This window comes from Pristiophorus japonicus, chromosome 6 (assembly GCF_044704955.1).
Source record: "Pristiophorus japonicus isolate sPriJap1 chromosome 6, sPriJap1.hap1, whole genome shotgun sequence".
NCBI lineage: Eukaryota > Metazoa > Chordata > Chondrichthyes > Pristiophoridae > Pristiophorus > Pristiophorus japonicus.
In genome coordinates this window covers 120,230,238-120,248,298 of record NC_091982.1, presented here as the reverse complement: position 1 = coordinate 120,248,298, position 18,061 = coordinate 120,230,238, and the positions used below count along the sequence as shown (strand labels likewise).

Below are 18,061 nucleotides of genomic sequence, written 5' to 3'. Positions count from 1 at the left end.
TCAATAATGGATCCTTGAGGGACTCGAGGTAGTGCAAGTCATAGCTGGACATACTCTGGCTACGATTGTTTAGGTAAGATTGGAATGGTGGAAAGCAGTTGGAGAAAGATGGTGTGGTTGAGCATGTCAAGAGGCTGAGGAGATGTAATCGATCACAGTCACAGAATATGTCATTTCTAACTCTGCTTAGGACTATTTCAGTGCTGTGGCAGGGATGAAAACTTAATTGGAAATTTTCTAATGAGAAGTTGCGAGATAGATGGGCATGGATTTGGGAGCTGACAACACGTTCAAGGAAAGGGAGGTTGACGATGGGGTGGTAGTTCACAAGGACAAAGGAGTTGAGGGTGAGATTTTTGAGGAAGTGGGTGATGACTGCATTTCTGAAATGTCAGTGTCAACAAGCGCGTGGGGCTGGGAGGAAGGTTCGGTGATGAATTCAGTGAGAATGGGGTCAAGCGAGCAGGAGATAGGTCTTGGATGAGAAACTCACAGCATGAGAGGATGCGAGAGAATCTAGGGAGATGAGAGTTTAGGATAAGGACAGGGCTTGACGGGCAAGTGGAAGCTGGGAACATATGGGTGTTAACTTTGGTGACAAACTCCATTTGCATCTCATTTGTTAAAAGTGAGAATGGAGGAAGCTGGGAGATGGGTTTAAGATGGTTGGTAGCCTTTTTGATTTAAAAAAAAACCCTTATCTGTTAAATTAGTTAAATGTAGATTGGTAATTATTTCTACCCATCAGCAACTCACTTTTAATTTCCTTGCAACCCTTTGTCATTCTACTCCCAGTTGGATGATGGACAATTCTAATTTCTGTGGATGATGGGAATATTTTGAAGGATGAGTAAGACCTAACTTTTGTACAGTATTTTTTATTTGGAAAAGAAAATGCCAGCTGACTCCTTTTTAAGCACGTAAATTACTTTCTTCCCCTTCTACCTTGGTACTCAACTATATTTTCTGTTCCCTTTTGAAATACAGAATCCTGTTTCGATAAAGTAAGTCAGCAATTATTGCTGTAGGTGATCTATCCCAGAATCTCTAATGTACGTCAAGTCTCTGCTTACAATATATAACCAACTGTTCAATCCTCTCATTTTACTGTAAACCTGGGAATGGTCTTAACGTCTTCATGCTTTAAACCCCACAGAACTACTTTCTGCTGTCATCTTCGATGGATAAAACAGTCAGATTGTGGCATATATCAAGGAGGGAATGCCTGTGCTGCTTTCAACATATAGATTTTGTCACTGCTATAGCTTTTCACCCAAGGGTAAGTAACAAATCCAAACTGTTTGCTTTTATTATGAAGGGCTTTTTAAAACATGTAGAATAGAGTACCAAGTAACAGCAAGTTGAAGATGTTGGCAGTTTAACCTCACTTGTACCTGTTGACAAAGGTTTACTTGTATTACTGCTAACAGCTGCGCCAAAGACTGTTATTTGACAGTGAGTAGCTGCTTGTACTGAGACAGGAGGGGAGTAACCTCATCGCTGCTTTATTTTTGAACTATTTTTACTAGATATTTGGGTCATGTTTCACAAAAGCACATCTACACTACAAGTTTCACTTTTTTTTCTTCAAAAGCCGAGGCCAACCAGGCCAGATGTTTCTCTGCTGTAACTCTGTTAATTCATCCAACGCCGCAAGCATTGACCCTTCCTGTATGTACCACACCATTTAGTAGACATGCTCACTGCCCAATCAGGACTTCGCCATTTGTACACTTGCGTTTAAACACATGCTTTTAAGGAAAGAACTTGCATCTGTATAGCATCTTACGACATTGCAAGCATTTGGAAGCGCCCACAGACAATCATTTACTTCAAAATACAGTGGTTGTTGCTATTTAGCCCAATTTGGCAGTCAGCTTGCACAAAGCAAGATCCACAAACGCTGGTTGCTAAAATGACGGTTTATTTTTGGCAATTCTGGCTGAGGCAGAATGTTGGGAGAGATATGGAGACTCCCTGCCCCTCTTCTGATAGTACCATAGGAACAAACAGATGAGTTTTCGGATTAACATTCATCTGAAGGTCAGCACTCCCTTAGTACTGCACTGCAGTGTTAGTTTAGATTATGTAATTAAGCCCTGAAGTGCAGCTTGATCCCACAAATGGCACACATACACTCAAAGTACAAATATGTTTAATCTAGAAATAAATTCTCCTTCGTGCAGAGGAGTTCCCTACAGATTCGCTAAGTTATGCAAATCAGAACAATAATTACTCTGGAATTTGCTCTTTAGTTTTGCTGCATTTATGTGGTGGGCAGGCCAGTATGGAGCAGTGACTTGTTTGCTCTGACTTTCTGAACTCGCTTCACATTTAAGACTCTGTTGCTGTGTGAACTTGAACCTAGAGTAAAATCGAGCCTTGCAGGTACTGATGAGATTATTGCATCCCACTCCTCTCATTTGTTTTTCTCCAGGACGACAGGTACTTTTTAAGTGGGTCGCTTGATGGGAAACTCCGTTTGTGGAACATTCCTGACAAGAAGGTAGCATTGTGGAATGAAATTGATGGACAAACAAAACTAATAACAGCAGCAAACTTCTGCCAAAATGGCAAATATGCGGTGATCGGCACCTATGATGGCAGGTGCATCTTCTATGACACAGAGGTAATTCTCATTCGATGGTCAAGTTGATTTAAATTTCAGTACTTGTCTTAAATTTTGATGCCGTTAATGCTTATTGAAGTGTGTGGTTTCGATCTACATTTTGCTATATTGCTGGAATGTGATTCGTGAGGGAATCTTGACTTTACAAAACTTTACTGCATACAAAATAAAGCAAAAGCTGTTCTTGCCTTATAAATTTGCAACCAATTTCTATTTCAATAAAATTGTTGAAAAGATGTAAGCAATGTAATCCTGGCTGTATTTTTGAACCATTTCATCCCCAGCATCTGAAGTACCACACGCAGATACACGTCCGTTCCACCAGGGGGAGAAACAGAGTTGGGAGAAAAATTACAGGCATTGAGCCATTACCTGGCGAAAATAAGGTGGGTACTTTTATTACGGAGCAGAGTGCAATGATAACTTTGTGTTTCAATGACTGTGTACATCTTAATATTTTGAACTCTTGAATTTAGATCCTTGTGACCTCCAATGATTCAAGAATTCGCCTGTACGACCTTCGAGATTTGTCCATTTCTATGAAATATAAAGGCTATGTTAACAGCAGCAGCCAAATCAAAGCAAGTTTTAGGTAAGGATATGGATTTCTTCATGGTTTCTTCTGCTGTCGTCAAAACAGTCCAATTGTGGCATATATAACCATCACAGCTTTTGCAAAATTAGTGTAAATTTAATGTTTTTTTTACACGGTCTGCTTCAGAATCCAAATGAATGCCGGATTCTGTCGGACTTGTGGAGATTTGGGGTCCATGTTCTTGCTGTCTTTGGAAAGCTTAATTTAATCCAATCTGCAGAAATAGCAGATGGGGAATGTGACAGCTACCTCCATTGAACATGTATACTCCCCTCCTGTAGTGCATATTTTCTCCACTTCCATCTCACCCTCACATGGGTTGGAAGTGAGCAAAACAAAATACTGCACCATAAGGAGTGATGGGATGATGGCAGCCAAGTTTTTAAACATGTGGCATTCAGGAGTGGAGCCTGCACATGTACAGTGCTCAGGACTCTCAACTGGTTGGGTGCCAGACCAAAGTCAGAGGAGGATCTTGGCCAATTCAGAGAGCTAGTGGAGTTCAGGAATTGTGTACATTTTAGTGTTAACAGATAACTATTAGATTCAGAAAAGTCCAATTGGAATTATGAAAAAAAAGAGGTGGTCCAATCTGTGTCACTCGTGTCCAGTTAATATTTAGCTCAGCACTCACTGATCTGGTCCAACTATCAGAAAAACAAAGAATTGCATTTATATAGTGACTTCAGAAAAGTCTCATGGCTTCACGTATGCAGAATGACTTGAGTGCAGAGAATGTTACATGATCATTTTGCACAAAGCAAGTCCCACAAACAAGATCAGTAATACTGTTTTTGGTGGTGTTGGCCTTTATTGCAAGGGAGATGGAGTATAAAAGTAGAGCAGTCCTGCTACAACTGTACAGGGTGTTGGTGAGACCACATCTGGAATACTGCGTACAGTTTTGGTCTCATTTAAGGAGGGATATACGTGCGTTGGAGACAGTTCAAAGAAGATTCACGAGGTTGATTCCTGAGATGAAGGGATTGTCTTCTGAAGAAAGGTTGAGCAGGTTGGGCCTATAATCATTGGAATTCAGAAGAATAAGAGGTGATCGTATTGAAACGTATAAGATTCTGAGGGAGCTTGACAGGGTAGATGCAGAGAGGATGTTTCCCCTCATTGGGGAATCTAGAACTTGGGAGCATAGTTTCAGAATAAGGTGTCTCCCATTTAAAACTGATATGAGGAGGAATTTCTTCTGAGGGTCGTGAATCTGTGGAATTCTCTACCCCAGAGAGCTGTGGAGGCTGGGTCATTGAATATATTTAAAGTGGAGATGGACAGATTTGTGAATGATAATGGAGTTGAGGATTATGGGGAGCGGGCAGGGAAAAGGAGCTGAGGCCAAGATCAGATCAGCCATGATCTTGCTGAATGGCGGAGCAGGCTCAAGGGGCCAAATGGCCTCCTGCGCTCCTATTTCTTATGTTATGTTGTTCACTGGGGGGAGTATTGGACAGGAGACCGGGAGAACTCTTTGTTCCTCCAATTGGATCTTAGAAGTTCGCCTGAACTACTGGAACAGGGACGTTGTTTAACATCTCATCCAAAGGACAGCACCTTCAGCAGTGCAGCACTTGCTCAGCAATGTTCCCTCTAATTTTTTGTCGTACTGAGCGGGCCACAAACTCCTTTGAGCGCAACCTTTTGGTCTGTGAGCAAATTTTACAACTACTGTTACAACAACTTTTACTACAACTTTTAAGCATACATACAGTAATGCCATATTGCCACCCCATCGTCTCAATTCATGAGACAATCAAACAAGGTTCTATACAAGTTTAACATAACTTCTCTGCTTTTAAAATGAACTCGTGCTTTATTTACACTTTTATGGCTTTTTTTAATCTGCGTTGCTACTTTTAATGATTTGTGAATCGATACCCAGAGATCCCTTTGCACCTCTACCCCATTTAGACACTTATTTTACAAAAAGTAGGTAACCTTATTCCGCCTACCAAATTGCACCACCTCACACGTAGCTATTATTGAAATTAATTTGTCATTTCCATGCCCATTCTGCAAGTTTGTTTATGGTAGAACTAATTAAAAGCTTCGTTAGTACAAACTTTAAAAAAAAACACACTTATCATAAATGACTGGGACATAAAAGAACTGCATAATAATGCATCAAGACTTCAGAAACATCACTCAGTTACACGGTTATGTGTCGACAAACAATCCAAAAGCCCAAGGTAAGCTGAAGAGGCATCTATTCATGCAATTTGTATTAATTTTAAAGTTTTCAATGTATTAGTCCATTCCTCATATCACTAAAGCAATGGCTGCATGAGCAGCAGCTTTCCAAGAGTGCTGACGTGCTGTGCACCAAATGACTGCTCATCCTCGGTGATTTTAACCTCCATCTCAATTCATCATACTCTCTTTCCTCTGAGTTCACTCGCCTCCTATCCTCCCTTAATCTCTCCCTCCATGTAAACTCCTCAACCCATATTCACAGCCAGCCCCTTGACCTTGCCATCTCTCGTGGCCTCGCTGCTCCCATCGTGTCAATCGCAGATAATGCCGTCTCTGACCACTTCCTCGTATCGTGCCCAGCCCGCATCCCCCTTCCACCGTACCCCCCCCCCCCCCCCCCCCAACCCTATCTCCTCTGTGTCCGCCCCTGGAAAAAAAACATTCCCGACTCTTGCAACTGCACTTAGGAACTACCAAATGTCCAGCCTTTGGCCCTTCATTCACCATGACATTTCTGCAGCTGCCGAATTGCCCAATCACAGCTCACCATCGCCTTTGCCCTAGTCCGTGTTAAAACAATTACACTCTCTCGCGCTGGCTATTCTCCCTGGTACAGCTCTGACCTTCGCTTCCTTAAGTCCAAGGGACGCAGACTTGAACGGATATGGCGGACAACTGGTTTACCATTCACCGCCAGATCTGGCTGGACCGCCTAAAGAAGCACTATTGGGTCCTGCTCTCGTCTGTCAAAGTTGCTCACTGTTCCATAATCATTCGGGATATAAAGATAAACCCCGGCTTCTATTCTGCACTGCTAACCGTCTTTTTAAACCCCATGTCCCAGTCTCCACACTCGCCTCCGACAATAAGTGTGAGCAGCTCATGGACTTGTTTGTCTCTAAGATTGAGACATCTGTTCGGCCACCACTGCCTCTTCCCTTCCTTCCTCGCCCACCAGGCCAAACTTCCTGTCCGAGACCCATTTCTTGCTCCTTTGACCCTATTCCCACCAAACTGCTGACCACCCAACTTCCTTTTCTGGCTCCCATGTTAGCTGACATTAACAGTTCTCTCGCCTCAGGTACTGTTCCCCCTCTCCCTCAAATCTGCCGTCATCACCCCTCTCCAAAAAAAAAACAACCCTCGACCCCTCCGTCCTTGCAAACTACTGCCCCATCTCCAACCTCCCATTCCTCTCCAAAGTCCTTGAACGTGTTGTCTCCTCCCAAATCCATGCCCATTATTCCCGCAATTCCATGTTTGAATCCCTCCAATGTCGTTTCTGCGCCTGCCACGGTACCGAAACGATCTCCTCCAAAGCCAGGAATCTTTTGTGACTGTAAAAAAGGCAAACTATTCCTCTTCGTCCTTCTTGACTTGTCAACCGTAGCAAGGCTGCTGACCACGCCATCCTTTTCCACGATCGTCCAGCTGGGTGGGACTGCACTCGCTGGTTCTATTCTTATCTAGCTAATCGCAGCCAGAAGATCACCTGTAATGGCTTCTCTTCTCACCCCCACATCATAACCTTTGGTGTCCCCCAAGGATCTATCCTTGGCCCCCTCCTATTTCTCATCTACAAGTTTCCCCCATGGCTACATCATCCGAAACACAGTCAGTTTCCACATTTACGCTCTACCTCAGCACCACTTCTCTCAACCCCTCCACCGTCTCTGAATTTTTAGACTGCTTGTCTGACATCCCGTTCTGGATGAGCATAAATTTTCTAAAATTGACTATTGGGAAGATTGAAGCCATTGTTTTCAGTCATCGCTTAACCATTGGTGACAGTGGCTTCTGTTGCCTGGGCCCCAAGCTCTGGAACTCTGTCTAAACCTCTCTACCTCTCTTTCTTCCTTCAAGGCGCTCCCTTAAAACCTACCTCTTTGACCCTCACCTGCGCTAATTCCTACTTGTGCAGCTCGGCATCAAATTTTTATCACATGATACTCCTGTGAAATGCTTGGGACATTTCACTACATTAAAGGTGCTATAAACACTTAATTGTTATACGCTCTACGCTCACATAAGTAATTAGAATATTCATCACAATGCAACCAGGCAACCAACAAATAGTGCTGTAGTTCTTTAGTTGCCAGTATTAAAAAAAATTGAACAAAAACAGGTATCTGTATTTTCAACTTCAATCATTTCTATTCATAAACATGGTTGTCTTGAACATGCACACCCCATGTAACATGTCAGAAATGCAGCACTTATTCACAAGTGCAGAAAACACACACAAAATGTGCGGCAGCAGCCACTGCTCATTCCTTAGGCACCGACTACAAGCTCCTGGAGTGGACGCTCACCTATCTCTCCCTCTTTCGCGATCTCTCTCTCTTTCCCCCTCTCTCTCTCCCTCCCTCCCCCTCATTCCTTCTCTCTGTCCGTATCCCTCTCTGTGTCCGTACCCGCCCCCTCTCTCTCTGTGTCTGTCCCCCTCTCTCTCTGTGTCTGTCCCCCTCTCTCTCTGTGTCTGTCCCCCTCTCTCTCTGTGTCTGTCCCCCTCTCTCTCTGTGTCTGTCCCCCTCTCTCTCTGTGTCTGTCCCCCTCTCTCTCTGTGTCTGTCCCCCTCTCTCTCTGTGTCTGTCCCCCTCTCTCTCTGTGTCTGTCCCCCTCTCTCTCTGTGTCTGTCCCCCTCTCTCTCTGTGTCTGTCCCCCTCTCTCTCTGTGTCTGTCCCCCTCTCTCTCTGTGTCTGTCCCCCTCTCTCTCTGTGTCTGTCCCCCTCTCTCTCTGTGTCTGTCCCCCTCTCTCTCTGTGTCTGTCCCCCTCTCTCTCTGTGTCTGTCCCCCTCTCTCTCTGTGTCTGTCCCCCTCTCTCTCTGTGTCTGTCCCCCTCTCTCTCTGTGTCTGTCCCCCTCTCTCTCTGTGTCTGTCCCCCTCTCTCTCTGTGTCTGTCCCCCTCTCTCTCTCTGTCTGTCCCCCTCTCTCTCTCTGTCTGTCCCCCTCTCTCTCTGTGTCTGTCCCCCTCTCTCTCTGTGTCTGTCCCCCTCTCTCTCTGTGTCCGTCCCCCTCTCTCTCTGTGTCCGTCCCCCTCTCTCTCTGTGTCCGTCCCCCTCTCTCTCTGTGTCCGTCCCCCTCTCTCTCTGTGTCCGTCCCCCTCTCTCTCTGTGTCCGTCCCCCTCTCTCTCTGTGTCCGTCCCCCTCTCTCTCTGTGTCCGTCCCCCTCTCTCTCTGTGTCCGTCCCCCTCTCTCTCTGTGTCCGTCCCCCTCTCTCTCTGTGTCCGTCCCCCTCTCTCTCTGTGTCCGTCCCCCTCTCTCTCTGTGTCCGTCCCCCTCTCTCTCTGTGTCCGTCCCCCTCTCTCTCTGTGTCCGTCCCCCTCTCTCTCTGTGTCCGTCCCCCTCTCTCTCTGTGTCCGTCCCCCTCTCTCTCTGTGTCCGTCCCCCTCTCTCTCTGTGTCCGTCCCCCTCTCTCTCTGTGTCCGTCCCCCTCTCTCTCTGTGTCCGTCCCCCTCTCTCTCTGTGTCCGTCCCCCTCTCTCTGTGTCCGTCCCCCTCTCTCTCTGTGTCCGTCCCCCCCTCTCTCTGTGTCCGTCCCCCCCTCTCTCTGTGTCCGTCCCCCTCTCTCTCTGTGTCCGTCCCCCTCTCTCTCTGTGTCCGTCCCCCTCTCTCTCTGTGTCCGTCCCCCTCTCTCTCTGTGTCCGTCCCCCTCTCTCTCTGTGTGTCCGTCCCCCTCTCTCTCTGTGTGTCCGTCCCCCTCTCTCTCTCTGTGTCCGTCCCCCTCTCTCTCTCTGTGTCCGTCCCCCTCTCTCTCTCTCTGTCCGTCCCCCTCTCTCTCTCTCTGTCCGTCCCCCTCTCTCTCTCTCTGTCCGTCCCCCTCTCTCTCTCTCTGTCCGTCCCCCTCTCTCTCTCTCTGTCCGTCCCCCTCTCTCTCTCTCTGTCCGTCCCCCTCTCTCTCTCTCTGTCCGTCCCCCTCTCTCTCTCTCTGTCCGTCCCCCTCTCTCTCTCTCTGTCCGTCCCCCTCTCTCTCTCTCTGTCCGTCCCCCTCTCTCTCTCTCTGTCCGTCCCCCTCTCTCTCTCTCCCGCTCCCGCTCTCTGTCCGTCGCCCCCCCCCCCTGCTCTCGGTCCGTCGCCCGCCCCAGCAGATCCCATTTTGTTGCAAAGCATGGCCTGTACTGCAAAACGTGTCCATGCATGAGGGATCGGGTGCCAATCCACGGCTTCACGATACCACTCGTGTCGAGGGCAACAAAGTCGTTAGTGTTTAATCAGGCTGTTCCCCCCTGCTCCAGCTGCATGGCAATTCAATTCAACTGTGGGCAACTCGAGGATTAGGGTGCAGCGTGCACATTCGAGCGAACAGTGTTGCTCAGTACTACATGAGTGCCTTGTTCCACCAACTACTTCTTTGACATATTCTGCCTCCACCACCATCTCCACCCATCTGCTACTGAAACTTTGCTGCATGTATTTGTTGCCTCTGATCTGAATTGCTATAGCGATCTCAACAGTCTCGCATTTTCACCCTCCAAAAATTCCAGCTCATTCAAAACCCATAACTGAACATGGACCAAGTCCTCGCCTTTTACACCTGTCCCCACTGATCTCCATTGGCTCCCAGTCTCCTAGCATCTCAGATTTTAAATTATTGTCCTTGTTTTTAAATTGCTCCATTGCCTTTCCACACCTACTTAACTTGCAACCCTACAGCCCATGCTTCCTACCTTAACTCTTCATTCCTCTAACTTTGACCTCTTGTGCATACCTCCCTCCCTATCATTGAATGCTATGTTTTCAGTTGCCTATGTCCCACTTTCTGTAATTTTCTTGCGAAACCTCCTCACCACCCTCCCCTCCTTGAAGACCCTCCTTTATAATCCACTTCATTGACCAAGAATTTAGTCTCTCCTCCTAATCTCCCATTCAGCTTGACATCCATTTTTCTCGTGCCTCTCTGAAGTGAGTTGGGGTGTTTTTCTATATTAAAGGCAAGTTAAGTGCAAGTTGTTGGCTCAAGTCCTGAATTGAGCTTCTGACCTTAATGTTTCAAAAGAACTTACTGTCAACTCAGCCAAGCTTTCACACTATTATTTGGAGAATGGTGAGGAGGTGATGAAGGTCAAAATAGTCTTTTGGAAACTAAAGATAAGTTTTCATAAATTTGCTACTGATACTGCCTAGGATAGCTGCACTTGTACCTAGATAATTATCTTGTTGAGATGCAAGCTTTTGACTTGATTTACTAATTGGTGCTTTGGCCAGTGCTCCCACAGTGTCTGGTGAATGGGGCAATGTCACAATTCAAGCTCTCCTGGAATATTGCATTCATAGAGATGTGGTTTTCAAACAAAGTCAAAGAATTTTTCAGGGATCTGTTCTGGGATCTCTGCCCACTTTGCAGTCTTCATATCAGATTCTAGTCTCGCAAAATGACCTTTGTTGTAGGCCTGAAAAGAGCAGCCAATCTGTCCTTTTATACAAGAATCTTTATGGCATTTCTTTAGCTGCTAGTGGGCCTCATACACTCAATGATTGCATCGTGATGCTGACTTTCCTTTGGCAGTGACCTGGCAGCATTGATTGTATCGAAGATGTTATGGGGGAAGGATTCCCTTGCGGGTATTCTCCTCGCTTTGGGGCTTTCACCTGCTGATGCTTCTGTTTCCAGTTCAGTTGCTCACCTGTGTGACAGATGGGCCTATGGTGCCAGGAAATCAGCATTAACCCACCTGGCAGATGGGAGATGTGGAGTTATGAGCAACACAGCTGCCGGTGAAGCTCTGCGCCAGATCTAGTGGTCTTCCTTGATCTGCCAGCTTTAGTTTACCCTTGTGTGTACTGTGCTGGTTAAACTGAGGCTCAGCTGAAAGGTAGGTGCTCCAAAATCATCCAACCCTATCCTCATAAGAACAAAAGAAATAGGAGCAGGAGTAGACCATGCGGCCCCTCGAGCCTGCTCCGCCATTTAATACGATCATGGCTGATCCGATCATGGACTCAGCTCCACATGCACACTTGCATTTAATGCTGCCTTGTTAACATGATTTTGAATTGTTCCTCCAGCCTCTCTAACCATGTGAATGCGTCTTTTTACATGCTTTGTGATTTTTATTTTTTAGCCACGATTACACTTACATAATAAGTGGATCTGAAGATAGATACTTTTATGTTTGGAGCACTTACCATGATGTCAGCAAGTTTACTTCAGTGCGAAGAGATCGCAATGACTTCTGGGAAGGGATTAAAGGTAACTCGTAATCGTTTAACACTTCAATCTCAAAAATGCATCACACTAAACTGGTTTGAATTTCTCCAAGCCTTTTAAGTACCGGTCTCTTATTTTCTAAGAAGTTAATGCTTTTTAAAATCACTTCTTGATAAAGCAGGGGTTTTAAGGACAACCACTAAAAATTTTGCTTGGAATCGATAATTAATGCTTCAATGAGTCAGCTCAAAGTTTCAAAGCCAAGTGATTACGAAGAATTATGGTTATTTTTTGTGTATCTTTGGTTTTCAAGTATCTTTCATTTTAAATAACAATTAGCAATGATATTGAAGGTCCTGGCTTGAATGAACTCCTAAGCCTGACGACGAGTGGAGCTGGATTAACATTACTGAAGAAAGTCATTGGGTGTTACATCAGCTGGAAATGTTAATCAGCTCCCTCATATAGCAGAGGCTCAGCAACCCTTCCAAATCGATGTTTTGCTATTAACACTCCAAACAAAAAATAAGGTGCTGAAATAAGCCAACCATTCACTAAGTTAGTGTGGATGAAAGATGAAAATTAGTTAGAATCAATGGACTTGGTTTTGCTCGGTTAAAGTGGGTGAGATTTGTCAGGAACGTCAGCAATGTGCATTTCTGAAGGGGTTGTGTAGGTTTGAGTTCTCTGGATTTATACCCCATTTAACCCACGGCACTGTTTCCTTTGGAACTAATTTTTGTAATATAACCGGCTCCCTTGCTGTTTTAATTTGCCTGATTTATCTAGCTGGGGAGGATCCTTCCAGGGCAGCCATGTGGGAACCACATTCTCTACCTTAACTAGGCAACCGCAGACGATGGACCTGAACTTAGACTGCGGAGCTGTCTAGTTCAGTTTAAAACATCCTGGAAAATCCTGTCCCATGGATATGTCCTTCGTTCCCTTGCGGGTGCCCTTCGTAATTCCTAACTAAGGGAAATCAAATGAATGGAATTGAAAGTCCGGCTTGTTAACCGGGTGTCCTGATTGTACACGTTCATGTGTAAGGATAGATCTCGCCACCGAGCATATGTCTTATCTGAGTTAATGCTTTGAGCTTCACGTGCCCTGCCTGGACAGGTCAAGCACATGGAAAAACCCTTGGTTTAATTCTCCTTTGCTGAGTGAGGTTTATTGACTCGCTCTCCATGTATTGGTGCTCAAGGATTTAACTCCTTTCTCTTCAGCTTGATGCATATTTTGAATAATGATGCATTATGCAGCATAATTTTCTTTTATTCAAAAAGACTGATTCTCATTTAAGGAAGTTAGAAATGGTTTGAGGATTGATGCAATTGCTGTAGTGCAGAATGAAATTATCTGTCACCATTACCACCCTCTGCTGGTGTCTTGCTGTCACTCATTGTACTCAGTCACATTTTTACATTTTTTTTTTATCTATCTTCCACTATGGTGTCTCTTAGCACTGTATTCATTCATGCCTTCATCTCCCTCTGCTGGTGTGTCTCTTATCACTCACTGTACTCAAAGTCACCCCATTATCTATCTCCCTCCCGTTTTCTCTCTCTCTGTATCCAGTCACACCTTTTCTAATCCCTCGGTTGTCTCTATCACTCACTATACTCAATCACACCTTTATCTATCTCAACAACACCTTGTATTTATACAGTGCCTTTAACATAATAAAACATCTCCAGGCGCTTCAGAGGAATATGATAAGACAAAAAATTTGACACCGAGAAATTGGGGCAGGTGACCAAAAGCTTGGACAGAGATAAGTTTTAAGGAGCACCTTAAAGGTGGAAAGAAAGGTAAGAGGTTTAGGCAGGGAATTGCAGAGCTTGGGGCCTAGGCAACAGAAGGCATGGCCACCAATGGTTGAGCAATTATAATCAGGGATGCTCGAGGGCAGAATTAGAGGAGTGCAGACATCGCATTGGGGGGGGGGGGGGGGGGGGAAGAGAAGGGAAGGGAGGAGGCGGAGAACGGAGAGAGGGTTGTGGGGTTGGAGAAGATTAGAGATCGGGAGGGGTGAGGCCATGGAGGAATTTGAAAATAAGGATGAGAATTTTGAAATCGAGACATTACTTAACCGGGAGCCAATGTAGGTCAGCGAACACGGGTGATGGGTGAACGGGACTTGGTGCGAGTTAGGACACGGGTAGCTGAGTTTTGAATGACGTAGTTTATATAGGGTAGAACATGGGAGGCCAGCCAGGTGTGCGTTGGAATAGTCCAGTATGGAGGTAACAAAGGCATGAATGAAGGTTTCAGCAGCGAATGAGCTGAGGCAAGGGCGGAGACGGGCGATATTAGAGGTGGAATTAGGAGGTCTTAGTTATGTTCCGAATGTGTGGTCGGAAGCTCATTTCGGGGTCAAATATGACGCCAAGGTTGCGAACAGTGTGGTTCAGCCTCAGACAGATCTCCCTCTGAGACCACAAGTGCTTCTCAGGAACAGTGCCTGTTGAAAACATCCCAGTACAACAACAATCCTTTCTTTAACCTCAACTGGGACTAAATTATTTTGCATAATATTTACCAAAAACTGAAACCTTGCTCGTACAGCTAATGTGTCCTTAAAAATCTGTTTTGAATACATGCAGGTACTGTCATAAATTCTATAGTTAAATCATAATATCAACTATGTTTTTCTTTTGTGTAGCACATAATGCGGTTGTAACCTCAGCAATTTTTGCACCAAATCCGAGTCTGATGCTGTCTGATGTCCCACAGGCAGAGAAAGCAGAGGCTGAAGGTGTGGGTATTGATGCAGATCATATACCTTCTGGTATGTAATCTATATTCAGATATTATGTACTATAAATCTTTATAGACTGGTAAACTTTGATAGCGCACCCTCTTTGCATTCTTGTTTATAAATATAATTACCCATTTGTAGATGTTTCGTAGTGATGCTGTCACATGACGCACACCGGAGAAACTGGAAACAGTTAAGTAATGGTTAAACCTGCATGATGAATTCAAAAAGGATGTAGATTTCTATCTGCGCTGGCTGTCCTGAATAGATGAGTTTTGTTGGTATTTGTGTAGAGAGAGAGTGTTTTGCCCGTTTCTGTGGAAGGGGTGGGGGGCTGTGTGTGTGTGCGTGTGTGCCTACGTTTGCAGGGCAGAAGGAGGACGCTCCATAAAAACCAGTCGATTACGGATTTAATAACAGTCCTGAAGGAATCAACAGTCTAAAGAACTGATTTTAAGCTGAAAAGGGTGGTATGTATAGTGTCCTGGAGAAAAGTATGGGAAGAAAGCTGGAAGCAGATCTGGCTTATGTTTTAAAGAACAACTTTTTCAGTTTTAGAGTGGATGAGTAGCAGCTATAATAAAAACAGAAAATGTGGGCAATACTCAGCAGGTCAGGCAGCATCTGTGGAGGGAGAAAGAGTTAACATTTCAGGTCGATGACCAATGTTCCTTCTAATTGTTTTTTGTACTGAGCTGGCCACGATCTCCTTTGAGCATGGCACATTTTACAACAACAACTTTTACTAAAACCACAAGCGTATATATATGCCATATTGCCACCCCATGAGACAATAAAACTCTTAAAAAATCATCAGTTCTTTTTTGCTTTTTAAACCTCATTAGTGGCTTTATTTAATTTTTAATCACAGCTCTTACAAAACTACATTACACGTCCCTTGTGTTAGAACTTGCTCTATCAGGTGTCCCATCAAAGTTAATCATTACATCTTGGGGTCATTGTCAGATTAGGATATGCTAATATTGGAGAGTCGTTGGGATAATGGAGTAGGACAAAACAGACGGGTCGGCAACATCCCATGTAAGGTGTTTGTGCACATTCAGAAACTGAACTCCAAGTCATAGTCAACATCTTCATTGAGGCGTACGAAAGCATGGGCCTTACACTAAACATCCGTAAGGCAAAGGTCCTCCACCAACCTAACCCCGCCACACAGCACTGCCCCCCCCACCCCAGTCATCAAGATCCACAGCGCGGCCCTGGACAATGTGGACCACTTTCCATACCTTGGGAGCCTATTATCAGCAAGGGCAGACATCGACGACGAGTTCAACACCGCCTTCAGTGCGCCAGTGCAGCCTTTGGCTGCCTGAGAAAGAGAGTGTTTGAAGATCAGGCCCTCAAATCTGCCACGAAGCTCATGGTCTACAAGGCTGTAGTGATGCCCGCCCTCCTGTATGGCTGAGACGTGGACCATATACAGTAGACACCTCAAATCGCTGGAGAAATACCCCCAACAATGTCTCCGCAAGATCCTGCAAATCCCCTGGAAGGATAGACGCACCAACGTCAGTGTTCTCAATCAGGCCAACATCCCCAGCATCGAAGCACTGACCACTGTCGACCAGTTCCATTGGGCAGGCCACATTGTTCACATGCCTGACACAAGACTCCCAAATCAAGCACTCTGCTTGGAACTCTTTCCTCTGCCCACCTGGGGCTCACTTGCTGTGAAACGTTTCAAGGACACCCTCAAAGTCGTCTCGATAAAATGCAACATTCCCACCGACACCTGGGAGTCCCTGACCAAAGACCGTCCTAAGTGGAGGAAGTGCATCCGGGAGGACGCTGAGCACCTCCAGTCTTGTCGCCGAGAGCATGCAGAAATCAAGCGCATGTAGTAGAAGGAGTGTGCGGCAAACCAGTCTCACCTGCCCTTTCCTTCAACCACTGTCTGTCCCACCAGTGGCAGAGACTGTAATTCCCGTACTGGACTGTACAGTCACCCAAGAACACACTTTTGGAGTGGAAGCAAGTCTTCCTCGATTCCGAGGGACTGCCTATGTTGATGATGAAGGTGTTAATAGCACATTGGCCAAAACAATGGAGGCACTGAAACTAATACCTTAGCAACTATTAGCCCGGTCACATTAACAATGAGATTATCCAGGTCATCTATCCCTTTGTAAATTCCAGACAGGAAACGTCAGGTTAAGTTGATGAGCAGTAAACCATCAAAATGGCCATTATGTCAAGGTCTGGAGATTTTCTGAGAAGGAATTTTGCTTCAATACATGTTCTGGATAAAGTCTTTTATCACATTCTACCTTTACTCTGCGACTATCCTGCTCACTATTTACTACATTGTCAAGTTTTGTATCATCTGCAAACTTCAAAATTGTACTTCCTGTACTCAAGTCCAGGTCACTTCTATACAGGTCCAACATCCGGAATCCTCGGGACCAAGTCCGTTCCGGTTTTTGGATTTTTCCGGATTTCAGACAAGAAAATAAATAGTCTGAAATACGGAATCCTCGACCGGATCCATGCCGGATTTCGGGTTTTGTCTCAATATCCGGTTTTCGGACAATAATTCTGGACGACTCCATCAGCAATGCACAAAATGTCCGGTTTTTGGGCCATTCTGGTTTTCGGAGTTCCGGATTTGAGACGTTGCACCTGTATAACAAGTGAAGCAATGGTCTGAATATCGACCCCTGGGGGACCTCGCTGCATAATTCTCAAGTCAGAAAATAATCTGTTCATCACTGCACTCTGCCTCCTATCCTGCAGCCAATTATGTACCCACTGCCCCTTTAATACCATGTGCTTCTGTTTTTGGATAAGTCTGTTATGTGGTATTTAATCGTGCCTTTTGAAAGTCCATATATACATCTACTGCACTACCTTCATCAACCCTCTCGAGTTCTTTGAAGTAACAATCAGGTTAGTCAGATACGATTTACCTTTCACAATTGCTTATTAATCCATCTGAACCACAGGAACAGATTTAACATCCCATCCCAAAACCAATAGACTGGATATTGGTGGAAGGAATGCACTTGATGAACCAAATGACTTGTTTTAAGTTTTCTTGTTATTACACCAGACATTAGTAATAACTTGGTTTCCAACATTTGTTGGGAGGTTGAGAGAAACCAAAGCTGGAGTTAATGTGCACTCGGTGCAAGCATAAATCTGTACCAGCCTCCTGCCTCATGGCTCTCAATTATCTCTTGGGTTTTACCACCAGGTTTTCATTGAAGTGCACCCAAAACCTCTTTCCATGGGAGCAAAAGCACTTGTGAAACTGCGGCCTAATTTAAGATTAAAAAGTGCTTCCCTCGCTCTTCCACCTTGGTATTGTTCAACTTTAATCAGACAATCATTCACATCAACATTTCCAGTTTCGGACCGTCTTCTTGGTTTACACATCCACAGCTCACCTCCGTCTGCATTACACCGCATAAATGGAAATGTGAAGCATTAAAAAAAAAAAAAAAAATTTTGCCTGAAGAGGTTCACTAAGACCCTGTCTAGAAATTGGGATAATTTTTTTTAAGTTAACCTAAAAATAAATATATTCCAACTCATCCCTGGTACCCAGCAATATCCCCTCATCCCCAGGGTCTGGAGCGGCCTGATAGGTGCAGCATAACTCTGTTAATTATGATGATGCGGGTGTTAAAGTTTAGGTTTTAAAACCTTATCATGTAAATGGCTTGCCGAAAGTAGACGGCATCTCCTATAAACTGAGAAACAG

General features: G+C 45.0%; 1 protein-coding gene across 1 annotated transcript in view; it reads left to right on the top strand.

Annotated features, from left to right (window-relative positions):
- Positions 1 to 18,061, top strand: part of wdr44 (WD repeat domain 44) — a 116,118-nt gene that overhangs the window by 95,062 nt on the left and 2,995 nt on the right. The window contains exons 14-19 of the mRNA XM_070883157.1: positions 1,157 to 1,279; positions 2,438 to 2,629; positions 2,914 to 3,015; positions 3,106 to 3,221; positions 11,488 to 11,615; positions 14,242 to 14,367. Coding sequence (XP_070739258.1) covers positions 1,157 to 1,279; positions 2,438 to 2,629; positions 2,914 to 3,015; positions 3,106 to 3,221; positions 11,488 to 11,615; positions 14,242 to 14,367 — 787 coding nt within the window. The remainder of the gene's footprint in view (positions 1 to 1,156; positions 1,280 to 2,437; positions 2,630 to 2,913; positions 3,016 to 3,105; positions 3,222 to 11,487; positions 11,616 to 14,241; positions 14,368 to 18,061) is intronic.